This window comes from Scleropages formosus, chromosome 11 (assembly GCF_900964775.1).
Source record: "Scleropages formosus chromosome 11, fSclFor1.1, whole genome shotgun sequence".
Lineage (NCBI taxonomy): Eukaryota > Metazoa > Chordata > Actinopteri > Osteoglossiformes > Osteoglossidae > Scleropages > Scleropages formosus.
Genome location: NC_041816.1, coordinates 13,262,018 through 13,289,830, shown reverse-complemented (window position 1 = coordinate 13,289,830; position 27,813 = coordinate 13,262,018). Strand labels below are relative to the sequence as shown.

At 42.7% G+C, this 27,813-nt stretch overlaps 1 protein-coding gene across 6 annotated transcripts in view; it reads right to left on the bottom strand.

Annotated features, from left to right (window-relative positions):
* Nucleotides 1–27,813, bottom strand: part of furina (furin (paired basic amino acid cleaving enzyme) a) — a 75,675-nt gene that overhangs the window by 2,733 nt on the left and 45,129 nt on the right. For all 6 annotated transcript variants that reach the window (XM_018763507.2, XM_018763508.2, XM_018763510.2 and 3 more), the window contains exons 4-15: nucleotides 26,838–26,933; nucleotides 25,196–25,324; nucleotides 25,017–25,093; nucleotides 12,456–12,544; nucleotides 9,289–9,461; nucleotides 7,416–7,628; nucleotides 6,077–6,177; nucleotides 5,427–5,530; nucleotides 5,024–5,141; nucleotides 3,844–4,023; nucleotides 3,544–3,668; nucleotides 2,351–2,476 (exon numbers count right to left, since the gene is read on the bottom strand). In XM_018763507.2, coding sequence (XP_018619023.2) covers nucleotides 2,351–2,476; nucleotides 3,544–3,668; nucleotides 3,844–4,023; nucleotides 5,024–5,141; nucleotides 5,427–5,530; nucleotides 6,077–6,177; nucleotides 7,416–7,628; nucleotides 9,289–9,461; nucleotides 12,456–12,544; nucleotides 25,017–25,093; nucleotides 25,196–25,324; nucleotides 26,838–26,933 — 1,531 coding nt within the window. The remainder of the gene's footprint in view (nucleotides 1–2,350; nucleotides 2,477–3,543; nucleotides 3,669–3,843; nucleotides 4,024–5,023; nucleotides 5,142–5,426; nucleotides 5,531–6,076; nucleotides 6,178–7,415; nucleotides 7,629–9,288; nucleotides 9,462–12,455; nucleotides 12,545–25,016; nucleotides 25,094–25,195; nucleotides 25,325–26,837; nucleotides 26,934–27,813) is intronic.

The window sequence follows — 27,813 nt, the reverse complement described above, 5'->3', positions numbered from 1 at the left end:
GCCTACATCCAGCAACCTGGGTTCCTGGTTCAAATCAAAAGGTTTAGCAGAAAAGAACAAACGGTTGCTGCATGATGTGCCCAGAGGCTCTTTAAGGGCATCACGTTCCAATAGGTGGCCTCCACAGTGGTGCTGGAGCACTGGTGCAGTTTAGGATTAGAGCTTCATTTGTACCCCGAGCTGAGGGAACAGCAGTGCGGCGGCATCAGCCTCACGGTTGCTTTAACGAGGAGTAACGCTTGCAGCACAAGCACTGTACCGCAAAGCTCAGAGGACCGTTGCTGCCCATAGTGTAAATTAGGAATAAAAACATTTCCCTTTATAATCACACTTCCCAGCTGAACATTTAGCACGTAATGTACCACTCGATTGAAACTAATCCAATAAAGCCGACTGTACACAAGCCGCATGCAGCAGTGCGCATCATTTAATGCACTTTGCCATTCTTTCCCCTTCTTTGAGGAGGAATGTCATTACGGATTTCTTTTTTTTTGTTTTACTGTATTTCTTTACTCGAGAAAATGCAGGTCTAATTTTTGTCTGTTGCACTGTATACTTCTGGGGGAGGAGAAAAAAAGGGAATTTTTAAATAAAAAAAAAATAAAAAAAAAAAAAAAAGACCTCACTTTCTGGAAAACCATTATCACCAGTATCATTTTTATTGAAGCAGTTTTTGAAATGTATGCCAGCTGTTTTATAGTGATGCCGTGCATTTTCATCAGCACCCCACTGACAGCAGCATCATGTGTGCTCTGTACTCCTCTTGCAATTCCAAACGGTATGTTCTTCCAGCTTTTCTTGAATTTTTTTCAGGACCTGATGGTTGTAATTTGAGACTTTTGTGGGTATGTCTACAGGACTTCCAGGGCCCAGCAGGCTCTGGAACAGCGAAGGGGAGCTCACGGGAACAGCTGCGCTGCTACTGAGCGAGTGAGGCCGTCATCGACGCCGTCCCGCTCAGAGAGGCGCTGTCCGTGGTGCGCCCCCCCCCATGGCTGCGGTCCTCTGCACAAGGTCAGCCGAGGGCAGGCGTATGTGGGGAGATGCACGCAGGGGAACAGAGGAAATTAAATGCGCTGGAGCTGAAAATGTGCCTGTGTCTGCGTGTGGGTTTTTGTGAGAGGATTTTATTAGCAAAAAGGGACGGGGGGCAAGAGAGCATCAGAGCGCAAGCGCCCTCTGCAGTCTCCCGTTTCCAGTAGAGCGACAGTCTCTAATTCAGGGAGGCCTGCGCAGCTTTTGCCCAAAAGAAGCCTTCGGAGGACATGCATTGCAGCTGGCAATTGCTTCCAAGTCTTTGTGGATGGGCCTGAGAAGCTGGAAATTGTGTCACGTCTCCAATGGACTTAAAATTGTACTGCGTGTCCTAGAGGTGTCATTTTCTCCACTTGTGGACCTCCTTCTCTGGCACAACAGCCTCTCTGTAGGGCTATTATCCCAGAGTTACAGAGTCAGGGCTCAGTCACCTCATTTCCCCTCACTGTGCTTCACAACCAGTCCTCTCCTCTCAGCCTCTATGATCCATCACCAGGCTGAACTGGATTCACCCGGTCCTGAACCCCCACCAGTGGGCATTAATGTGCGTGAGGGGGGGAGGAGAAGAGGGAAAAAAAAAAAAAAAAAAAAAAAAAAAAAAATGAAAGCGAGACACTTCAGAGAGATGTCAGATGGGCTTTGCCACTAGGGTAGCATTGTTAAAGCCAAAGTGCCTCAAGACAGATGACAAATGGTGCTCCAGCTTCAAGACTCCACCTAGTCCAGCACATGAGTGGTTTTTTTTTTTTTTTTTTTCTGTGCATTTACTGGATTTTCCTAGTGAGTTGGTCTGAACACTTGGCTGCCTGCATTATTTCTTAATAGTATGAGGTGGTATTATTTCTTAATAATACTTGACCGTTAGGCATTAAGAAGATGCAAGTCTGTGTGCAAGTCTGTAACCCAGGATATGTTGGGCTTTTCCAACCTCACCTAATATTTACTTAATTGAAGTAAATATTAGGCCTCAGTTGAAAGGCATTGCAAATGGTGAAATCTGACCTTAATTAACATGCATCTGAAAACCCGAAGGACACCGATCCTTAAGGACCAGATCTCCAAGTTCTCGGCTTTTGCAATATTAACCAAGCGGAGTCTGTCGCCATTATGTTCACCCATCAGCCGTGACCGACCGTAGCCATACACCATACGGATGGTCCACTTAGGGTCTCAAAGCCTCCATGGGTCCCACTTCAACTTTTCACAAGGCACTGAGCCGCCTGGAATTCAACTAGATGCGAGGTCCCAAGGGGAAAAGGGGGAGAAAAAAAAAAAAAAAAAAAAAAAAAAAAAAAACCTTCCTTGGAGCACTTACCAACACACATCTGATTATCAAAGGTCTTGCAGCTTCCATTTGAAGGCTGGCTAGAGTCGGACCCGGAGAGGTCAACAGAATCTGAACTGGTGCCGTACAGGACCAGAGTGAACTGCGTCAGCGTCCCTGTGGAGGGGAAGAGAAGGGCAGAGTCAGGGACAACTTTATTGCAGTCGTGTAGCAGCCAGAGGGGAACACGGATCTGAAGCTATTTAAAGTAACAGGGCTCTGGAGCTTTGATGGGGTGGCAACCTAATAATAGTTCTCATTCTTTTAAAGAAAAAAATATAACTCCCCAAAGAAGGATTAAAATACTAATTTCATCAAGAAAAACACAAAGTTAGCACTGACACTTACATTTTGGGACCTGCATTTACCAAGATTTTCACTGTTGTGCCCATGATTAAGAATGTAATATTTAATAAATAAAAAAACAAACTATTTTCAAAACATTTTCTTCTGCATTGTCATTACTTTATTATACATCATTTAGCCAATGCCAAGGTATCTTACAACATTAGATAAGCACCTTATTTATAGTGTATACAGCAGGCTGTTATTATGATATCATTTAAGGGTATGCACCTTGATCAAAAGTACTACAGCAGGAGAGGGATTCAAACCAGGTACCTTAAGATGCAAAACATTGGTAATAATAACTATGCTATCTACTGTGTCATATTTATAAAGCCGTGTGGCAATATTTTTCAGAGGAAAATTGAGCAAAGGCCGCTTTGTGTTGCACTTATGATGCAGCCATGACAATGTTCCCATAGGCAGGGCTCCAGTTCTCGTTACACTCGTGACACACAGCTGCACTGATTTACTGCAAGTGGACCGGCCATTGACGTGACAAATGAACAGGTCTGGAGAGCTGATTTTCTCCAGAAAATTTAATTAACCTGATTTACAGACCAGTATAGATGTAAAAACAACTGGGCTGTGACTGGTCATAAAACAGAACAAAAGGAACCTCTTCTGAGATAAGGGGGTTTTTGGTTCTTATTACACCTGCATTTCCTTTAATCCCTGGTCAGGGGTGTGACGCTATGACTCCATGCTGCCTTCTCACGTCTGTCCACAGGTCACTGTGGGAATTAGCCTTCCTGTTCTTCAATCTGCCCCCAGCTCCCTCTGCTTTGGTCAACAGAGCAAATGCCTCTGTGGTCTGCTGGAAGGCACAGCCACCTTACCGTAGTCATTGGTACCAGCAACATTCTCGATCTCCAGAGTCCACTCTCCACGGGGGTCCTCATCCCATGAGTGCGTGGTCATGAAGGCCCAGTCGCTGAAGCCTTCCGAGGAGTAATCATGAGGCCTAGCGGAGTAAGAGGAAAGACACTCAGACATCGGTTCAAGGCGTGCACTGATTAAGAAAAGACAAGCCGCTTGTTGTGCCGTAATAAAGCATTTAGTTTACCACAGCTATTTGAAATAACTTTCAAGAGACAGAGAGCCTCGAGGGAAGGTATTGTATTTTCCCACGAGCATACCTGGGGGCCAGTAGGGTGGAGCGAGTGCCCTGTGGACTGATCAAGTAGATGGCCAGGTTGCCCCGCCGGTTGTAGAATAAACTGAGCTGTGCCTGGACGTGCTCAAGGGAGCTGATGTAGTTGGGTCTTCCCGCACAAGCATCCACACTTTTTGTGATTACCAGGTGGCTACCAATATTTCTACAGAGAGAGACATTAGGATTTAGAAAGACGCCACGGATGCTTTCCCTGACAGTTTTACGGGTTGTCCTCAAAACGGCCGAGACTGCTGAATCTGCAGACATGTGAAGGAGAGACCTCAGACTGACCTCAGCCACGACAAGGTAAGTATGAGTTAACTTTCTCAGAGCCCTCTCAAAGGTCTCAACAGATTATGCCACGAGAACAGCTCTTTGCTGTTCTATTTGGTTAAAATAGTGAATCTATGCAGCTGCCAGCACATGGAGATAGGCTGATACAAAAAATGTAAAGGTTGTAACCCATTGTACTATATGAACAAAGCAGAAAAAATACACAATGCAGGACTGCTAAGATTAAAAAGACTGGATACTAGCAGTGAGGCTGGCATTTCCTGAAGCCCACTGTGCTTCCTGGAGAAGGGAAAGGTGAGCTCTCCATCAGGCCAGGACTAATCACTTCATCCCAGCATCCAGACTGCTCCAACTCACAGACCTTTATAACCAGCAAGCTAAATTGGGTTCCAATCCAGAGCCCTTTGATCTCGCTGTTACTTTTCAGAACTAATGCCAGTCTCTGATTCCCTCAGCTACAGGGCACATTACTGGAGCTGCTTTGGGCATAGTGGATGTGTAGTCAGCCAGGAAGGAACGTTAGTCAGCGGTTGGTATCGTACCCACCCACAAAACAAGGACGAAAAAAAGAGAAGAAAAAAGTGATAAAGCATGAAGAATGGAAACGAGGGGGCTTATGTGCGGGGGTAATAATTTTGTTCAAATGTGCACCCCAGGCTACAGAGATGTTCTCCCTTCACATCAAAACAAAACAGTCAACCTGTTTGAAGCGGCACACTCATTTGGGAAATGCAAGACGCAAAACAGAAACAGCTGACTAACGGTTGCACCATCAGCACCCACACCTGACATATCACATTCCTTCCCGTCTTATCCCTTAAATCGTGCGTAGTTAGAATCGGGCCGTGATTATCTCTGGCTGTGCTCACCTGGGTTCCGACACCATGGACAGAGTGCATTTGCGCTGCAGGCCCACGTTGGTCCAATTTCGGGCCAAAGCCACCATGGCACCAGCGTCCAGCAGGCCGTAACCATAGGAGTGACTCACTGGCAGACAGACAAGAGATCGATACAAGACTGACGGTGGGTACTGAACCGTATCGTAGTTTGTCTTTCAGTAAACGTCCCTCCACCCTTGAAATACATCACAAGGTAAGGCAAACCTCTTAATGTCCAAAGCCACGTGTTTCTCTTGTTATGAATATAATCTTTATTAGTTATACTTCAGATATCAGCCTTTATGTTTTTAACTAACAGACTGAAGTAGGGGCAGACAGATAACTGGATGAAAAGCATGTGTTCCACACTTGGTTATGACATGTTTTCTTGTACCTCTGCGACCCACGCCATTGGTCTTCCAGTCATTGGTGGTCAGGTGGGCAGGATTAGAGGTCCTCACCACAAGGTGTTGCATGTCCCTCCAGGTCAGGTTCTTACTGCAGACAAACCACCGACATAACACAATAAACTAATACCAATACTCCAACATCAAACCCTTACATCAAATAACATTACACCCCAAAATAATGAACCAGCATGTGATATCCATAGCACCCATGCTGTGTTAATTTACTTCTAACCCTTTTGGCACCATGAACTTATCTATGCTGGCCAACAACTTTGCTCTAGAGTATTTAAAGGATGTCTTTCATAATCATGTATTATTAAGCTCTGAATGAAAATTTCACCTTTACACTTCGAAGGCTTGAAGGCAGACGTTGGGAAAGGAAGTTGATATGACTTATAGCACATGTATGATTCAAAACCATTAACTTAGCTAGTTGTTTACTATGATTTACAATGTAAGCATTTTAAGTTACAGTAAATTATAATGCTAGACAAAAATTCTGCCCTCTATAGTCCTTGGATGGATACTGATTTTTTTTTTTGTTAACATATTTGTTGAAATCCATACAGCAGTAGTGAAAGCAGAGATCTGATCACTCTGCAACACTTTCACTAGGTGAGGCAAATGGACTCACTTGGCCTCCAGGGCTAATGCAATGATACCAGCAGCCAGTGGCGCAGAAGCTGAGGTCCCTGTGTGCGAGTCAGTACACCTCTGCCTAAGGTCTGTCGTGACCTAGAGAGAACAGAGAAGGCAGAAGAATGAGCTCACAAAACTTACACCCACAAAAGAGGAATGACGTAATGAGCCCCTTGCAGCATAGATATAGTGACAGCTTAGCCAGTCAAGACCGGGTGTGCCTACCAGGGCCGCTAGATAGGCTGTTCTACCTAGACAGCCCTGGTGACGTGAAGCTAAGCTGCCCGCTGTGTGAATGACAACTCTGGCAGTCGTGTCAGCAAAGGAGATAGGATTTCAGTAGTTTACCGCACCACATTTGAATGAGGCTTCACAGGCCAGGGGAGTGGCACAGATTGACTGTCATCATCCTGGAGGCACTGTCTGCTGCTTTGGACAGAGACCTTTCAATTATAAAATGAATACCACCATATCCCATTGCCTGGAAAAATCCTAGACTATGCCCAGCATATCAAAACATACAAGAAAATGTCTACTGATGCTATTCAAGTAGATGGTTCAAGAAAATAATGGGGCAGAAAGCTGACATCAAAGTAAATTTAAATGCCACTTTATACTCAATAGAGTTGTTTTATTCATAAGTTGTGTATTTAAAGTACAGAAAGTATAAATATTGAAAACAATTATGTAATTTTTTTTTATTATTATTTACACTGAATTATTGAGCACCAAAAAAACCAAATGAGCTGGTTTATGCCTAGTGCTTCCTGTCTGCATTTCCCAGCATGTAAATAGGGTATTCTAATGGCCATTTACTGTACTTGCAGTTAGCTGTGGGATGCAAAAGGTGACCTTCAGACTAACAGCTTGCAGCTTCCAGCATTAAATCACTGACTAGTGACCTTCACTGGGGTCAGAAACATTCTTCTACAGCCAAAGAGAATCAAGGAGGGCAAACCAGCTGGCTGGAACCAAAGAACCTGAGACATTGTTATAAGTCACTTAGTAGATACCCAGAGGACAAACACCTGTGGAGTTAGGATGCAAAATCTGGCAGTGAATAAAAGAAGGCTGAGCAGCAGCGAAGTGCAGCTGGAGGCCTGGTTGAAAGCTCCATGTTGGCGTTTTGGCAATACAGCAGACCCACTATGTCCCGGGTTAAATCTTAACCAGGCGTCACTCTACAGCTGGAGCCCTAATATGGCACAGTCATAATGACCCATAAAGACAGCTTTCACGCCAACAGATGCTGATGACCACCTCCTGAACAGCAGAGTGGAATCGGGCAGCCTCCTACTCCCAGCCCGAACCCCCCCCAGAGATGCAGGACTCACAATTTGCTTCTCGTTGATGTTGCCACTACTGTAGGTAGTGGCGAGGGTGGAGGAGCAGGCCTCGCTGTACCAGGGCACATTGCCGTTCTGTGTTGTGCTGCTGATGGACAGGGTGTAGATGCTGTTGGTGTAACCATCACAGTTACAGCTGTCTTTCTCTCGACCGCCGTTGCCTGACGCCCACACAAAGATGGAGCCCCGGCCACCACGGCCCTGTGAATGACAGCACTTCCATCAGCAAGACTTGCCTCCATCTGCCCCGGATGAAAGGCCTGACATGTCAAATCTGCACTCAGCTCTGCCGCAGACAATGCAGAGAGCCCCTGAAAACAATGTGCATCAAAAAGAGCCACACAGTCGCCGCGCTGATGGTGTCATTTCCTCTCTTATATAGCTTGCAGAAGCCATTCATGTCAAGCATTATTCAAGAGCACAAGAACAGGACATACAGTTGCAAGTTTATGGTGGTTATAATTCTTTCTCTTAACCATTATGCAACTGAATGCGATATCTTCCTGTAAATTTTGCAATGATAATATTACAAGAGTATCACACTTCTTTGGTGTTATAAATGCTTCTGAATCTGTCATCAATTATGATTTTTTTCCCCACCAAAGATCCTACATAAGTAAACAGAACTTTATCTCCACAACAGAATATAAAAAATTCTGACTCTTCATTAAAGCAAAAACAACATTTGCAGCGGCAAAAAAAAAAAAAAAAAAAATTAACAATACCTTGGCAACAAACACGTTTGCTTTACACATGGGTGTTTATGGAAAAAGCCTTTGAATGTTCTATGTTCTGTCTTACCCATTCGGTCACATAGATGATTCACTTAAAATGCTTGCCTGCCGAGCATATTTATTTTTTATCGTTTTGTTTCAAAGAATACATAATTTTTCAATCCCCTTGATCCACCCTCAGAAAGCTGCTTTGTATCACTGACATGAGTGGTGTGTTACAGAAAGCCTGTCTCCGCTTCTGTACGGGATCCATCCTCTCATTACACACCTGCTCGCAAGTCTGAAAAGCCCGACCATTGAAAGGACAAGCAGCCCCTTTTTCAAACAGACCAGGATAAGGCTTTTCTCTGAGGCCGCTTGCCTCTGGTGTTGACATACTCGCCACTGGCTCTACTGCAAGCCTTGTACAAATATTGGAACAGAAGACGATCAGTTCTCCTAATTCAAAAAGGAACTGAATGCCAGCCACTTCCTTTTCAACAGATCTTTATACCCTTAATTTGGTAACTAAGTATTCAGGGTATGTGTAAATGCAGGCACATAAGGAGCTTTCTGTGTTGATGCTTCCAAGAGTTAGTGCCATAAATAAATCAAGGACAATTGGATGGATGTCAAAGGCTTACAGTGAAATGGCCCAGGCGGCACCTTTTATGCCAACCCCAAGTGTGTGTATGGGAGGCTCCCAGCTTCAAACTGTGACCTTCAGTAACATGTTTCACCTATCAAAACAACAAGTGAACGCGAAAGGAACTGCAGTGCTTTTGCACCCTTCAGATGGGATTTTTCCTTCTTCTTAAACAAGCTGTAAGCAGGAGGCTTTTCTTTTCTGTTTTTAAATCCTCTCTATCCTGACAAACAGGATATCTGGCACCTCAAGGAACTGTAAACACTGGGGCATGTTGTGTGTAAAAACTGGCGTGAAATGAAACTGTGACAGAACTAAAAAGTTTTTTTTTTGGAAAACATTTAATCCAGCTACTATTTCGTTCTATAGCAATCCATTTCTCCGTGAAGGATCTTGGACAAAATAAAAGAAATACTGGTGTACAAATTTAGCAAGAGAAGCCTGAAGTTTCTTTGCATGTGGTGCAGTTTACAATGTGTACATGTATGGAAGAAAAACTGACCTCGGTGACACCATGCAGAAATGCCTCTTTGGCCAGCTTGGCAGGGCCATCCACAGTCTTGCCATCATCCTCAGGGCCCCAGCTGGCACTGTAGATGTCAATATGTTGGGGGTTGAGGCTCAGAGACTGGGCCTCCACCACGTCGGTCACCTCTCCATCCAGCATGCGGACACCTACAAAATTGAAATGGGATTGGGAGTGTTGGTGTGGGAAGCTAAGTGGCCACCAGGGGACATGGTAGCCCCTCATACTTTCTCATAAGTGTCCAACACAGGTAACACCTCACAACAGTGGGGAGGAAAACCACAAAATTAAGGGAAAAGTCATACTGCAAAACACTTTCTGATGAGTTTCTCATTAGTCTGACATCAAAACACCGGCTCAATCAAGCAATTTCAAGTGCAACACCTTGAATAAGTTCTATTGTAAAGAACAGAAAGCTAGATGATCTGAGAGCCCTTCACTTTTACTCATGAGCCACAGGTGAAATTTCTCATGAAACAAAGAATAATTGGCAAGCTTTAGCATGGTAATGTGTACAAAAAAAAAAAAAAATCACCCACACTGAACACAAAAGATTTAAATGGACTGTTAACAGACAGATACACACAGACACCCACACGTATATAATTTACTCAGTAAAGGAAATGTGAAAATTCTTTCATCACTGACAATAATCACACTATATGGACACTTCAATTGTTTTTCTAGCAATTATTTTAAGTTTGATGTGCATAACAGGAAGCACAATATTTTCAGTGGTTTGTTGACTACACTGACTGCTGCCGTCTCAAAAAAAACTGCCACCTATTCTATCAAATAGAAAACAAAATTTTCTAGTTTCATAAACCTGAACCTATTTCTTCAGATACCAATTTCAAAACTTTTTTTAGGCAGAAACAACTCAAAGTTACTAAGTTGAATCTACTTAATACGGGGCAATGTCTATTTTAACATTTTTATTTTTATTTATTTATTTTTTTTTTTAACTTCAGGACAGTTTCTTCACCTTATTCACACTATAGCGTTCTGACATTGTTCTGTATTGGCCTCCTACGAGTGGGGGGGGGGGAAAAGTCCTTCCATGTCCCTCAAAACAAACTCTGAAGCATGGCAACACTTCAGAGGAGCAGCACTGATTTCCACACGTGATTCCATCTAGTAGCGCCAAACTGGGTAGTTGCTCTTAGTTTCTGGAGCAATTCTACATATTCTCTTTGCTTCCAGTGTCTTTACACTCATCCAGGATAAACATAGCTGGGGGGGATTCCTTCCTTTTGGCAAAACAAAGCAGTTACCAAACAGTGGGAGGAGACTGGAAGTGTTTGATAGATTGCTAGTAGTTAATCTTACTTCCTAATTGTACACAGAGTCCTGGAAGGATGCAGAAGAGAATGATTCCTCAGAGACACTTATCAAACAAACTACACACATTAATGTTCTGTTGTGAGAATGCAACTGGAACATGGGATTCATCTCGCATTCCACCTGCCAAAGCCAATACAGTGGGACTGAAGAGCAAGAGAGGACTAGGCTCCAGCACTTTGTCTGAAGTTCTTTCTCATGTGCATTCAGTGCCGTGTGTTCACTTCTCTCCGTTTCTCCCCGTCCCACTCTCCCCCTACTCCCTTGCCTGGGAGTTTCTTATAAAATCAGCAGAGATCCCCCTGGGCTCTGGCACAGAGCTACGGTGAGGGGAGTTGCTTAGCAAATGGAGCTCCTCGTTAACCACCTAATTAAACCACAAGCTCAGTTACAGGAAAATGAGGTCATGTTGCCTTCCTTCAGAGGGTGGTTATAGTCCTATTAGTAACAGAAGTACAAAAGAGATGAAAATATACCCTATGGTGCAACAACGTTATGCAGTCATGACACTCATGGGAAGTCAACTGTCACATAAGATAAAATGTTAAAAGTGGACTTCATTCTACACATAAAGGCTGCGGAACACTGGTTGAGCAAGTAGCACAGTGGTCTCAAAACCCAAGGTTTGGTTTCACAACTCAAATGTTTCAAAATGACATCTTTCTCTTCAGATTCTGATATGCCATCTTGCAGCGAAAGCAATCAAACCTAAGCAATAGAGAACATGGAGCAGAGGACTCAAAACAAATAGATGACTAGGATGACATTCATTCACTAGACGCTTTTCTCCAAACCAATATGCAATGATTATTAACTAGTATTCAGCTGAAACTTTTGTCCACAGCAAATTATAATGTTAGATACACTGCACCAAACTCCCATTCACCCATGTATAAAGCAATCTAACTCACACATACCCACTATGGGCAATTTAGAGCCATCAGTTTTGCTGAAACATGTCTTTGGACTGTGGGAAGAAACCAGAGCATCTTGAGGAAACCCACACGAACGAGGAGAACATGCAAGCTCCACACAGACTGAGCGAGATCGAAATCCACAGGCTGAATGTGTGTTAACGAGATGCTCTGCGAGACTTGCTACAGCATAAGGTTCACAGAAATGCATTTAATGTAGTGACTGTGCTGAGGTCATTCACAGTACCTCACAATCCATCACCATATTCCAAAGCCAAAAATGTAACGAAAGCAGAAATAAGAACAGATCTCTTCTGCCGAGACACTGCACATGTTGGGACGCATCAGAAGTCGGGAAAACGGCAACTTGTTTAGAAAAGTCACCATTCTTCTCTAAAAGTTACGGGGGAAGGAAGATGAGATTTCTTCTATAGAGGCTGAGACAACTGGGAGGATTTAGCAGAAAAAGCAATCTCATCTGACAGCTGGAAATAGACGGAGGAGTAATGCGATAAGATGTGTTGAATATTACAAAATGTGCTATAGCTAATTAAAAGGATTACATGCGCTTATGCAGAAATCACTGGCACAGAGGACCGTGTTACTGCCTGTGATCATTAAGCGTTTCGGTTTCCTAACAAGAGCAAGCTGATCTCTAACACTTTCAAGTCCTCGTTATTGTTTTTAGTTTAAAAGCATGAAAGAAAAGTGTGTACTCTCCAGAAGAGAGAAAACAAACACTGGAATAGATTAATTCAATTACAGCCTTTAAGGAAGGTATAAAAAGATGCTTTTGTATTTGATATGAGGGGGTGTGGGCCTAGGGTTGACCAAACCTAGTGTGAAATTTAAACTCTGCACATGTCTCATCATTGCATTCGCACTCACCTCCAATCTTGGCATTGTAGGCCACTCCCACTCCACAGATGCTATTGTTGGCCACTGCGGCCACCTCCCCAGCACAGCGCGTCCCATGCCTGCGTAAAGAGAGCAGTAAGAAAGCTTTCCTCGCACAGCACAAAACCTTCTCAAAGAGACAGCTGGCACAAGCACTCGCTGGAGGCTGAGTCTGGCCACATGTATTTGTATAAAAATTCACAGCTTCACACTGAAACACTGTTCTGGGTGAACTAGTCCTTCATCGCGACACTGTGGGCTGATGAGGAACGGGGGGGGGGGGAAACTTGTGGGGTTATATTTTTTTACGCCCACCCCAAATCCACAATGATTCAGTTTCAACCAAAGAAAAACAGCGAGGCAGGCAAAGTTAGTCATCGGAGACTTGACGCATGCATCTTTACAGTAAGACTGGCCTTGGTGGTAGACAGGACCCCTGCCAAGTGAAAGCCCATGACATGCCACCATCACAAAGACAAAATGAGAGACTGATTCACAAAGAGCTTTTTATTACCCAACATTTATGTGGTCTGGTTCCCCACTCCCAGTGCTATTTGGGGAGGCACCGAGGAACCCCCAGGGGTGGAAAAGCAGCTGATTCCACATTCCACTCCATTTAATTCCCCCACCCAAACCTAGGCTGGATACACACACCCAGCGCTGCCCCAGAGATACCATCCGCAAGAACCCAAAACTGGCTGGCTAATGGAACGAGAACATCGTTGGAAACGGAACCAGTGAAGCCGGTGATCAGTGGTGACCGGATCTGTATCCGAGTCTCCGCACATTTAAGTTCAGGGCTCACTTCATCAGCAAGAGGTACAAATCACTAAGAGCATAGGGGGAGTACAAGACCGCCGCTACTGCTGGGCCTCTGCAAAAGGAATATGTGCTTGTGACATCACATCCTATGCATTGTAATTGGGCAGTCAAATAAGACAGCAGGGCAACATATTCTGGAATGAGAGGTAGATGCGCATTTAATGTGACACACACTTTGAAAACAATTCAAAGCTGAAGCTGCACGATTTCCTAAAAGTCTTATTCTAACGTGAGGTGTGCTTTAACCAACAAACTGCTCCAGACTTCTCTCAGAAACCAGTGCCATCATCTCATTTGCATTGATTTACTAGTTGCCATGGGCTGTGTGCTCCAGAGCATACCTATGGATGTGGATTAGTGAAATCCCAAGAGAACACTCCAGACTCCAGACGCAGAACACACACAGCTAAGTCTTAATAGCGCCGACACGATGACCCCATGACCACGAACATTCTCCGTGACACACCTCATGTGGGAGAGATTACCAGAGAGGAGGAAACCTCTCCGTACAGGCGGAAGAGTGCAGGGTCAGTGACCCAAAACAGACGTAATACTCGAACTCAGTAATCTTCGCTGTTACTTTACTTCCACAAATCAGAGCACCTACGTATGCACATACACACGTTTGGGGACTACCTTTTTGCGTGCTGATGGAGGATAGCCCAGTACAGTGGTTCTTATCTGAGTGTTTGGCCAGGCTTAGACCTGCAGCTGCAACACGTAAAATCCACACAAATGAAAAATCCCAGACACATCTGAGCATCTACACAAGCTTATCTGTCACTAGAGTTCTTTGCTGACATGCGTGGCTGCTAAGTGGGTGTATTCAGAACAGCCATCACTGAAAGCTCTTTCACAATGGTCATCTCTTCCTCAATCCAACAACAGATCAAGGTTTCCACATGCAGTTTCATTTTCAGCCACAATCTTTTCTTTAGCAGTCATGAAGAACTCGTCTCCAGGGTGACACTCAAACATGATATTATCACTGCTCAAACAACATAACTGAGGGGAAAGAGAGGAAAAAGAAAAAAAAAAAAAAAAAAAGTCAACATGCTTTTTTTCCCCCCCAATTAACAAATCTGATTATGTTAAATTAATCAAAGCAATTATGAACCCCAATATTCCAACATTCAATAAATATATTAAAAAGCAATACCACCATTAAGAGACATGGTTAAAGATGATGATAAATTGATGTTGGATATCTGTGGCAAAACCTCAGGTTTGATCATCAAAATTTAGCATTTTCTCTCTAAGACACACATTACATTCAACAAGCACAAATCCTGTATGTGATAGAGGACAATAATAGGATGGTAATCAGCTAAGTCATCAGCTCATTCAACAAAGACCTCAGAATACAGAAGATGTGGGCACAAGTCTCAAGAATGATATCACTTTCTAAAAAGGGTTTGACATCACAATCAGAAACAGTGTGTAACAAGTTCTGCTTATTTTAATAAACAAGCTTTCATATTTGCATACCGCAAAAAGGCCAAATTCAAGACAAGGGACAACTGGAATGAGATTTTTTTTGTAATTTTGCAATTATAGAATGAAGGACTAATTTACAATATCCTTCTACTTTTTAAAGCCTTTGACTCAGTCAAGCCTGAAAGTAGTGGAAGAAGGGGAAGCTCCTATTTCAGTGTGACACATAGGCTGTAGAGCTCACAGCAGACTACAAAGCCTTAGGCTAGCTGTCAATCACAGTGCCGAGCGCATTCCCTGGTTAGTTCAGAGGACCTTTTGTTCCCTGGGCTTCAACCTCGCAAGACACTCCATAGCTACAATTTGCTGGAATCGCTCAACTGTGCATTACTGCACCCTAAAATTAAATGAATTCTGTCTTCCTTCACTGCATATCTCGGAGCTGAAAAAGTAGGACATTTTTCTTTTCTGCTTGTAATGAATCAATGTTTTCAACAGACTTAAAAATCCACCATGTCTTAAATAACGAGAAGTGGCATATCATTCACTGTCTGCTAAAGTAAGCCATTTATAAAACATTACTTCTCCCCTCCGAAAAACTTAGTCTTACCCATTTATGAACCTGCATATCTTACCAGAGAAAATTAAATACTTTTCTCATGAGTGCAATGGGAAAGCCTTCTTAGGATATCATAGGAAACCTTCAGTTTATTAGCTTGCATCTTAACCCACCATGCCCAGTATCTCAGTTAAAAATTAATTAAAATGTCACAGCCACAAAATTATTTTTTAATCATACTTTGGAAATGTACACTACTTTTCATAATCAGCCATGACAAACTTAAAAATTAATCAAAAGCAAATTAAGAAAGCATGGTTCATTAGGCAGACGAGCACCAATAATGACAACTGAAATGAACAGATGTCAGAAAAAATGAGTAAAACCTAAAAACACTAGTTTAACTGAAAAACAAATAAAAAATCATAACTGTGACAGAACAGGTTGACTGAATAAATTATATCTGCTCATTTTCAACTGCCCTTAATGTTCATTGGAAGGGACTGAGTGTGCACTTGAAACAGAGGAATGATGAAGAAAGACAACATATTACCTTTAGCTGCAACCCACACAGACTAAAGACTGGCTGTCAATCACATATGGCTTAATCTAATAAGATTTATTAGGATTAAATCATATAAAACAACATTAATTGGTATGTGATTCTACTACAGCTGATATACACACATATACATTTAGATAATTACATTTCTCCTGGCAGTTCATAAATGGATCTGGTCTAGTCAGCAGACACAAGTGGGTGGAAAAAAGCTGCAATATGAAGGTAATTCTAAAGCTAGTGCTTACACTTGGACAGTGTGAGCATTTCTGAGCAAATGCCCATCATTATACAAAAACAGTACTGTATTTATGGCACTTTTCCAACACTAAACACCCCGAGCGAAAACAAGGTCCACGGACAAGAAACACATTTAGAATTGGCTTTAGAATGCAACAAAAACTCCTTATACTATTATAACATGTCATGGGGTACAGGCACTATGCTTAGAGAAGTCACCCGCTACCCACAGCAATAGATGTAGGTCAGTGAAAGACAAAATCACAACATGTAAACAGCAATGGATTGAAAAATTACTGCACTGAAAAAAATCATGCAGCAAAACCTAAAGTAATAGCAGGGAGATAGCTGAAGGAAAAATGGACTGAAATTGTCCAGAATTGCTATTTGTCCTTTTCAGCACGATGAACCTTGGCACCTCTTTGGCAGTTGATCGATTCGCCACTTTGCAAATATGGGACAAAAGCCTAAGAAATACAGTTTCCCCTTCAAATATTTTACACATTCAAGATGCTTTAAACATGTACTGTATAACTTTGAGGACAACTACTTTACATTGTCCCCTGTCCCCAGGCTTGCAACGGCACAAGTAAATGGTGCTAGGGAAAGGCAGAGGAGCCTGGACACACAAGAGCACCATAGGCTCCCGTGCACGGAGCAATTAAAACACTGTTCTCATTTAAAGATATTCCAATATCTTCCGCACAAGTGGAGTCTTCGGAGGTTCAAGAATTTCTCCCCGCGGTATCCTTTGGGGAGCCTAATTAAGAGATCCGACATTGCGGTGGCACCTGGTATCACCAGGCCATTAGTTTAAGTTGCTTTGCACCTCTGTTCATTCATTCACTGCAGCTGGATTCATGACCTGCTTAAAAGGATTAGGATATTTTCCAACAGGCTTAAGGGAGCCTCAGCCTAGGGGCTCTGGTATTTAAACAAGTGGAGAGCTCCTAAAGTACCTAATGGTCACCATTACAATAGCAATCTCCTCTTGAGGCAATCTGATCTGGAGGCCATCTCTTGCATATTGGACTTGTCAACTTCATTTTGCTACTTGGTTTGTTAAGATTACTTGTAGCCTTGGCCAAAAATGTTCATCAAGTAATTCAAGCTATAGTCATATCTGTGACTAAAATTTACTAGAAATTTCTGTTTTTCCAATTTGTACATGATTTAGATTAAGGAAAGACAATGCCATTTTGAATCGTGGAAAAAAATGTTACTGCTAAAACTTAGTTGAAAGCGAGAATTAAACGACCATTACTAGTCTTAAAATATTTCTCCAGATATCAGTGTTTTACAGCTTCCAAACCTATCGCTGAAGACATGTCTTTAAGTATGTATTATTAGTGCACACACACATCATCTGAAACCGCTTGTCCCATGCGGGGTCACGGGGAGCCGGAGCCTAACCCGGCAACACAGGGCGCATGTGTAACTAGTGTAAAATTAAATACTGTATATTAATAAATTTAACACTTTCCAAAGGGATGAATAAAGGTACCAGATGACAGTTATGTAATTATTGAATATTCTGAAGCACACTGATGCACTCAAGTAAATGCTGGAACACTAACTGAAGCATTTATGCCTGCACTTTGAATACACACAGACTCACTCTTCCCTGTAGGCCATTATAATCCATTTTGCCCATTATCCCTGTGTTGATGCTGTGCAGGATTCACATTGCGTGCATCAACTTCCCCTCACAGCTACTGATGATGCGCAGCACTGGGAACTTTGAAAGCAAACAGCCAGCAACCGAAAATGATCATCTTACTGCTGTTAAAGAGTTCTGAGAGATGTTGCCTGGAGGAAAAAACACATCAAAATTTGAAAAGGCATCTGACAGACCATATGTGAACTGTGCTCTTCTACACAAAGCCATGGACGCTCTAGTAAACATTTTCCTCTGTGAATTAGAGTATGTGAAGTATTTCCAGATGTTCTGGGGCCAACACCAACTGGAACAGGCACTCTCCAAACCAGCTGACTGTACAAGTATACCAACACATAGTACAAAGGTCAGAAGAAAGCTGTTGAAAAGTTCTGTACATTTTTTTTTTATATACTTAATTTCTAGAAGAGTATCATTTCACACTATATCCCTTACAATAAAAATAACTTTCCACTGAAAAGGAGGCTATGAACTTGCTTTTGCAAAATGCTTGCATACATTATTTTTAGTACACAGTCAGAGGATTCCAGTTGACACCATGAAAACTGCCTATTCATAAGCTCCAAAACACAACATATTCCCTACATCGTTGTGTAGTGAATACACAATCCCTACAGCTAAAGTTTAGCTGGACAACAGGATGCAGATGAACTCTGCATAGGGAGCCTGGAAAGGTCAGACGAAGCACAAGCCATACACAACCTTTAGTTCACTTCACTCAGGGTTACCAAATGACTCCTGTTCAAAAAGTCCAACCCTGCAGCATAATCTAAGCGGCATACAAAAATCAAAGCCTGGAATGTACACACACACACACCTTGTGAAGATTGAGCTTCAGGTGGTCGCCAGGTTCCTGCTGACCTTCCAGGGATCAAAGACAGGAAGTGAATGGAGCCACATTCACCCTGTCTTCTGGAAATAATCTACCTTCAACTGCTCAAACAACACAGCTATGGTGGATGCTCATGATGATGGAGCCCACTAGGTAGTTAGTTCATCGTTAGACACCATTTACATTATGGTTTTTTTTTGGTTATATGAATTTTATTTTAGTGCAGTGTGAAGTGTTTGGATAAGCCTGAAATGCCTTGGTCTAAAGACATGACTATGACTTTTCTGGGCAAAGTACCAGCGTTTAGGGTGCATAAAACTTGAAGTGAAGACAGACCATTAAAAAAAATTGCTGAAGGGTGACGATGACAACACAAATGTAGAGAGGACTCTTTTGTTACTGTCATTACAGGCATTTCAAATCACAGCCTTGGTTGCAGACTACACCTATAAAAAGTCTGGCCATCTTTAAACTATTTTGTCAAAAACCTTTTTGTTATAGTGGCTTGGCAGATTGTCTTCTCTATACATTAACTACATTAAAAACATCAAGAGAAGCCATTACTCAAGGGAGAGCCTTTGCCAAAAACCCAGACATTCAAAAATAAAAGTTCAAACTGTAGATTAAAATTCTAGAAGCCCAAATGGTTAATTTTAAATTAATTCAAAAGAGGAATAGCTGAGACATCAAATTGTACTTAGAGGGATGCAGTGGCTGTTAATCGCTAGTATCAATTTCTTGGTTTTTGTCTCTTTGTTAATATTGACCATTATTATTAACCATTGTTAATACTTTGATTTCATTCAATGCCAGCCCCTGAGTCTAGAGCAACATTTCATTCTGGATTGTCATGATATAATTTCATCACGTAGCCCTGTATGCACTTCTGTTTTGTACGAACTTAACATTGCAAGTAACCTTGGACAAAGGCATCAGCCGAATAAATAATGAAAATTAAAACGGCTTTAAAGTATATGTACAATATACATCATTTATGAAGGAGTAATGGCCCCTTTATTCAGTAAGAATTATTTACCGTAGCTGTCAGTGGTCAGTAGCCTGGGTTAGTTTTCATAGCATACTGAGCACTTCTAGATCACTGAGAGGTAAACAGTCATGATCTTTTATGACTTGTGGGTGGAGGAGCCCAAAATGTTAAATGACCCAAAGTTCACACCTGGAGGACATATGACTCATATGTCTGCTCTCAGTCTGCATGACCAGCAGAAAATGGAAGCGACACTTCACTTGAAATTTTGCTTGTCACTGCCAACCTTCAAGTCAGCCCGAGTACATCACCATACACTGATGGAGAGTGACAGCAGTAGGAGGAGGAGGAGGAAGAGGAGGAAGAGACAGAAGGCAGACTGATGGTACGCTGAGAATATAACACTGTCACACAGCCACAGTCCCACAATCTCTTGGGACAGATTGAGTCCTCCCCATCCAACTGCTGGTCAAGCCATTGCAATATGGCCACATTCAAAGACCACGGAGATGTGAAAATGATACAGGAAGGATTAAGCGTTGTTGTCAAATAAGTAAATGGTTTTGACTCAAGTTCAAGTTCTACTGGTTTACAAAAGTATCCGTCTGCAGCATGCTGCCAAAAATAGACAGAATGAGAATTCAAAGATGGCTCTCCATGCAGCAAATACAAATGAGCTAGCCTTCATGCAAAGTAAAAATTCATTTTCGCGTTCCTCTTCTCGTTTGCTGAATATATGCATACCATCTCTTTGTTCCGACAGAGGGCTCATATTATTTCTTGGCAGACTGCTCTTCTTTAGGGAATCACAGAATCAATCTCATACCGTTGTTCCACTGGTCAATCATGTGCCTCTGGTTGCACATTAGTGACAGAGATAGATTAGCTTCTGACTGCAAGGCCTGCATTAATTTCATTTAGGGCAACTGCTTCTATGGAAAGAAATGTATGTACGATGGTGTATGCCCTGTCAGTTTCCCCACCAATGACATGTTTATGACTCACTAACTGCATGACAATCAAGTTAAAAGATTTGTGGGACTGACAAGAAGCCTGCTGTGCTTCCATTTCATCACTTAGCCGACCTTTATATCCAAAACGACTTGAAGCCCTAGCCATTAATACACCCAGCTGTCTTACTCAGAAATTCATGCAATGTACCTTGCTAAGGGTTATCGGAACAGGGATTTAAACCGACAGTCATCACCTTAAAAGTCTGTGCCTTCAATGCCAACGCATCCTGTTGACCTAATAGAGGTCTCATATTATTGACCTAACTGGTGTCCCAGAGAGATTGGTACTGGGCCCCCCACTCTTCTCAATCTACACTTCTTCCCTCAGTTCTGTCACTACATCTCATGGATTCAATTACCACTGCTATGTCAATGATAGCAAGCTCTTCCTCTCATTTCCACCTGGAGCAACAGACATTTCCTTGGGCATCGCTGCCTGCCTATTGGACATTTCTGCCTGGATGTCCGATCACCACTTACAACTCAACCTCCCCAAAATAGAGAACCTTTACGTTCCTGCTAGTCCGTCTTCCTGTCGTGAACTCTCTATCAAACTGCACGACTTACTGATTTTGCCTACCTCTGCGGCTAAGAGTCTAACAGTGATTATTGACTCAAGTCTGCCTTTCTTTTAGCACGACAAAGCCACAACTCGGACCTGCAGATACATCCTGCATAACATCCGCAGTATCTCTCCCTATCTAACAGACTATGTCAAATTACTTTTCCAGGCCATGGTGATAGCCCGCCTGGACTACTGCAACTCTCTCCTGTCTGGCCTTCCTGCGACTGCCCACTAGTGCTAGTGCAGCGTTTCCAAAATTGTAAGCTGCCCTGGACAAAAATGTCAGCTAAATACTACTTAACTACTGTGCGTTGCTTTGGAGAATGGTATCTGCTAAATGAATAAACATAAATGCAGTTTTACTCATGCTTGTTTTCTATCCTCTGCTCCATGCTCTGTATTGGCTTAGCTTTGATTGATGTGCACACACTGCATAATGAACCTTTTGTTTCTTCATAGGGACATGATGGTCCCTTGGAAAAGCTGTTGTACTGCTGATTAGCTCTGTGCTAATGACCAGCACAACTAATGGAAGAGCGTATTGTCTTACTCAGTGTGGGAGGGAAGGCTATTTTCACGGCTGTTTACATAACAATGGACAGAGCATACAGCACCAGACTCTGCAAACATGATTAGTCCTCTTGGCCTTGTAATGTGACTCCTACTGGTTTCCAGATGCTCTTACGGGTGGGAACTGTAAGAATCAAATGGGAAGAAACAACAAGGCTATGCTGAAACACAACAGAGAGGGAACAGAGACACACAGGAGAGGGTTAACATCTAGGGGTAACCCAGACTAGGGCCCCCAAGAAGCACCAGTGTTAACCAGCTGAAATGAAGCCTGTGCTGAGGCAGCACTCTAGGCCTGAGGCTGCAAGCACTGTGCTAATCCTCTCTTTCCTTGCCACCTCCGCACTCACCGTGTAAGGAAAAGAGTCTGTGAAAGCAAAGCATTCCAGCAGATCTCTGTTCGTGAAAAGGGGGGAGAAAGAAAATAAAACTATATATAAACAAAATCCATTTCAAAAAAAGATGAACACGTCTGTGGAATTACCAGCAGAAAGAGGACAGAAATAACTCTTTGCCCTGAAACATCCCATGTCACGTCACACACCTAAGCGACTGACACAATGTCTCTCTAACGGAACGGACTTGCCGGTATTCGGGGCTTGGTGACAGTTAAAGAAACTTACTTAAAAGTGCACTGAGCATGACGGCCTCTCTACCTGAAGTAGGACTTCTGCATGACAGAGGCAGAACCAGAATAGCTGCGCACTGAATGCAAGGTCTCCTTTCAAAAGCAAAACAATATCAGAACTAAAGTGTTAGCAAACAGGGTTAGGTCAACATGTTTAAAGATCTTAAAAAATGGGGAGAGAAGAGCGAATACACCTACATCGCTTGTAACGAGATTTGTCGGACAAACGCACCTGGCCTCACTAAAATCAGAAACAAAACGATCAGTCATAACATAGAGACGGAGAACCTCAGACAGGAGACTAAAAGGTTAACTACAGCAAACACCAAGGCTAAATTAAGACTTCCCTGCTGTTGAATATTGCAGCAAATCTGGAGGAGAAAGGCAGCTTTGTGGTGGTGGTGAACAGAGATGGGTTTTAACAGCAAACAAGATCCCTGCAAATCAGAGCGTGTGCCCACTGGATATTTCAAAGCGCCACACAAGCGGGCCCAAACGCCTGCTGGTCTCACTGGGAGCAAACAGATGGAGCAATGCAGATGTGATGAGCTATGCAGCAAGTGGGAAGGACGTCTTCAGAACTTCCTAGCAACTTAAAAACAAAGCAATTTCGTAGGTTCCTCCCACTTCCATAGGCAGCATGTCAAGCGTCGACACCGTTTAGGAAGCCCACATGATGCACCCTGTCAACAGGCAGTGATGAGACTGAGACCGACTGCACTTCACTTGTCTCGCAGGAAACATTGGCCTGGCAGGCATGAGTCACTCGGCTGTGCACCCAGCCGGGGACATTGCATCGCAACCAGATCCTAGCTGCAAGCTCTCAGCCTGTCACTGCTAATCTTGTTAAGCTAAGAATTAATATGGAAAGGGGACCTTGTTGGCCAACATCCCAAAAACTGGCAGATATAGAAACTTAAAAATATGACACCCAGAGAGGATTCAGTATGTCCCACAGACATTAAGTGTTTACAGGGCCTTGAGATTGTCATTATCAATGCAATTTGTCCTTAAGATTTAATTTAATCACTCCAGTGCAACCAGGATGAGATTAAGTGACTAGGGTAGTTAAATTATATACAATCTGCTCATGCAACTGGAATAAACCAGCTTTTTTTTTTTTTTTTTTTTTTAAATACATTTACTTAATCCCTGCAGATTCACTTCATTTTGAAAATCTACAAAAATGTAGCTGAAATTGAATAATACAACCATTGAAGCAGGGAATTTAAATTCTAATTTAAGCCTAGAAATCAGTATCCACCTATTTTCGCAAAATCCTTCAGTGTCGGTGCCAGGACATTAGACATGGACCAACCAGAAAAAGTAAATTATTTGTATTTCTGCACTGTTTGCGCAGCCCATATTTTCCAGGATACGAAAGCATTGCAAAACTTACTGTTCGAACATTAGTCCTGCCATTGCGTGGCAGATATTTTTAGCCTGCTGAATGACGTGTTGACTACCGAGTGCGACACTGACATCAAGACCAGTTTCTGCGATGTGACATTTGACAGCCTGAGACTCAGTGAAAGATGCTATCGATATGCGCACGACAGGAAAAAGCAATGATCAGTTCTAAATGATAAAAGGGCCTGAAAACAACACAAAGACCACTTAGAGCTGATTCATTCAGACTGGTTGTTACAGTCCACATCAAGTTCACACAGTAAGAAGTGGGGAGGGAAAGTGCTACACATACCATTTTCAACAACTTCACAATTCAACATTTCAGTAATTATATTAAACCTTCAAGGGATCAGTCATCCTATGCCAGTATGGCAGAAGACTATATTTCATAAAAAGCTGGCTAGTTAGTTAACGCATTCACAACACCTCACGTGTAAGAATGCAAAGGATGAGTCATTTAAAAGCTGAAGACGGTATGTGAAACTCATTAATTTTTGACTAGATCCCCCTTTTTTTTTTTCAAATTAATATAACTAAAACCTAGCACAGCGGTGTCAAACTTGGACAGTTTAAATGAAAAAGGTTTCATTAAAATGAACTACTAAAGAAATACTGCCACCCAGTGAGTTCAAATTAGCTTCTGTACGATGATGAGCTGATTAGAAAGTATAGATTATCCTAACAAAGAATAAAAAGATGCCTAAAAGAAGTAAAGAAAAATATCAAAGCTTCTCAAAGTACGCACATTAAAAAGCAGAATGAAGCAACAGAGCGCCAGCTTTCCCTGAGAGTAAGCCCAGGGTCTGCAGCTCATGCCAAGAGTCCTGGAATCAAGAAGCATTCCTCCGACCCACTGAGCGATTCAGACATTGGGGGATGGGGACACGGCTTTTCCAGCCAATTTACATTCTCTGAAAATGCACTAACAAAGTCACCCTAATCCTGCAAGTTGTCGTGCATGAGTCAGAGAATCCCTGGACAAACACAGCAGCAGTTACAGTACCGTTTCAGCTGACGAACATGGGTCCACGCCAAGGTATCCACTGCACCATCCCATTAAACTCGAGCTATTTCAAGTCCCTTCCCCTGCGGTGCAAAAGCCTACCCGCTGCTGAGAGCACAGTGGTGCACATCCTCAAAATTCTATATTTAGGAATTGGTTTTAACTGGAAAAAATTTAGATTGAATTAATAAAAACTGCACTGGGGACACAAGCATCATGCTCTTTGTGCTTTGCCAAACATTCCCTCCTACCTGTTGTCATTGACCTGCGTGTATCGCGGTTGTGGGTCAGGGTCTCCATCATTCACATCGTAGCTGGCTTCTGGATCCTAGGGACAGGGTTGAAGAAGAATGTTACAACAACCTGTCCCACCTTTTGATCACACGCTGATTCTCCGTGCTATCGACTCAAGCCTCTACGAGGTTCTTACGTAATTTTCCTCCAGGTCGGGGTGGTTCTTCTCAATCCCGTCATCCAGAATGGACACAACCACACCCTTCCCTGTGTAGCCCTGCTCCCAGGCTCCTTTGACATTCAGGTCTTGGTGGTTTGCATTGTACTGGGGGAAATAAAATTAAATCCTTAAGACTGCTGCATGACTATAACAGGATTTAAAATAAAAGCAACCATTAATCATAAAACAAGTATATTGAACAAGCTTCAGTAAGAAAATGGGAAGAACAACACAGAACCAGTGGATCACCTATCATTAATAACCATAAAGAGGCCTTCAGCGTGCAAACCAGAACTCATTCCTGACAACAGGATAGGGGAGAGATGACCTCTATCCCCCACCCTGCCTCGATTATTTGAGAAGAAAATTGAATTTATTCACAGGCTGGCTCTGCCCGTGAAATAAGCAGCTGGAGGTCTCCCCTCAGGGGGGTTTGCGCAGATTGCCAGGTGCCTTGCTGCCTGTCCACTCGAACCTCAGAGCTCCATCTCCACTCACCGCTGGAAGGTACAGAGACTTATGCAAGAACACATGCTGATGGAGTCGCTGTGCACTGTGCTGTAGCCCCAACACAACCGCACAGCAACATCCTTCACATACTGGACTGCCCAGGCTGACCTTTGTCCACAAGTTTTGTTGCTGTTCAAGCTAAAGCAGGATGCCATTTTTCACAGTTTGCTTCTCTCCCCTCCTGGACTATTTCTGCATTCCTAGCCATTTTCCAACATCTAACAGATGAGATATAAAAAATGTGTTCTGAACGGTACGATAGTAAGATATGCAGAGTACAAAAATGCATCACTAAAAAAATCCAAACCGACGATGCTGTGGCTTTTTGAACAGACGGGCTTCGAGGGGGTCCATATTTGTGTTGTTTTTTTAAAATAAGCACCAATCCGACTTTTTGCATTCGCATGTGTGTGTGTGTTTACATAAGCGTTGACACACAGTTGAGCACACAAATTTACCATGTTCCAGTTTTCTGACAGTCCATTCGGAAGCCATCTGTTTTCCGGAATCTAATTCTGCCCTCAGCATCCGTTACAATAGAGATTATTTAACTTGTCATATGTAAGGCCTCCTGCCAGTACAGACTGTATATTGAGCAAAGAGCACCATTGTGGCGGCTTCAATGTCCATCTTTCGCATGCAACCAGCTCAAATGACAAGTGTGATCGTGTTTGATTCCTCCCAAGCATTCCGCACCACCACCACATTTTCTAAGACAGCATTATTGGCACATGAACTGTGCAGACGCAGACACAGACACAGTCGATTAGCAAACATAACTAATATTATGCAGATATGAAAAATCCGCCTTTTTGGTTGATTCAATTACCCAGCTGAAAAGATTACACATTTTCAAACCCTAACACTTTGAACACTAAGATTACAAACCCCACACTAAACCGCAATGGCACAAACCTGACACTGTGAACAGTGATTCTAACCGGGAAGGGAAAGAATTCATTCTGCAGCTTTAAAATTCACATTTGCATCAATGCAAAGCAGGAGGCACGAAGTGAATTTAGCCAAGCTGTGAATGCAGCAACGGGGTCCCGCTGGTTTACTTGTGCTACTGCCCGCACCGCTCGGGTTGCGCTTGTACATCACTCACCAGGTACCACTGCTGGGTGAACTTAGGGTCCGACAGTTCTGCGTAGATGTCCCGCTTCTTCCTCTTTTTAACCACCTGCTGCTCGGCCCAGACCACCTGAACAGAACAAACGCAGGCTGCGGTGAGTGGGGAGGAGTGCTTTGATCACATCATTCAACCGCATAACACCTCTGATATTTGGAATATGACTTTCATGTAGGTAGTGCCCTTATCAGATGCAAGTATATATTGCTTTTTACATTTTACTTTCCTCATTAAATAACAGATACACCAAACCATCTTTGAGCAAAGACATCATAAAAAATGTTGTTTGAAAGCACAGTAGACTAATGCAAAAATATTAATTAAAAATATAAAAAATAATCAACTGAGAGCATGAAAATGTCATTTTACATTTTGCAACGTCCTGTTTTCTGCCAGGAATTGATATTGACTGTAACAAAGCATAGCAGTTAAAATGTAAAATACGCAGTTAGTCAATTTGGTCTTTAACAGCTTTGCTGAATTATTCTCCCCTGGTTTCTATTTCAGCTGATTGTTATGAACATGTCAATAATTACCACAACTGCATTTAAATGTGCATGTGCAGCAATGCTTGATCACATTGGACTATTGATAAGTCATTTGTCCAACAATGAATGGCCAAAACAGGGTGCTGAAATATTGGTGATATTTTTAATAATAAAAATTACTACATTGTGCCAAAGAAATCAGCGTTGGCTGGGAGTTGGTAAGGATTTGGCCAGCTAGTGGACAATGTCATCATGACTGGAAGCATTTTGGTTCTTGAAACATCTTTGAAGGCCCCAGATTGAAGACAGAACCAAGAAGCAACACCTTTTCTGAAGCTGATCCATCAGTGTGTGGAGCGTGAAGTGAAACAAACCCATCACACTAAAGGGCCACTGACCTGCTAAGCTAGTCAGAGAAGAATACCAAAGACTGGGGCTGAGCCAAGACCCTATGCAAGAAGGAT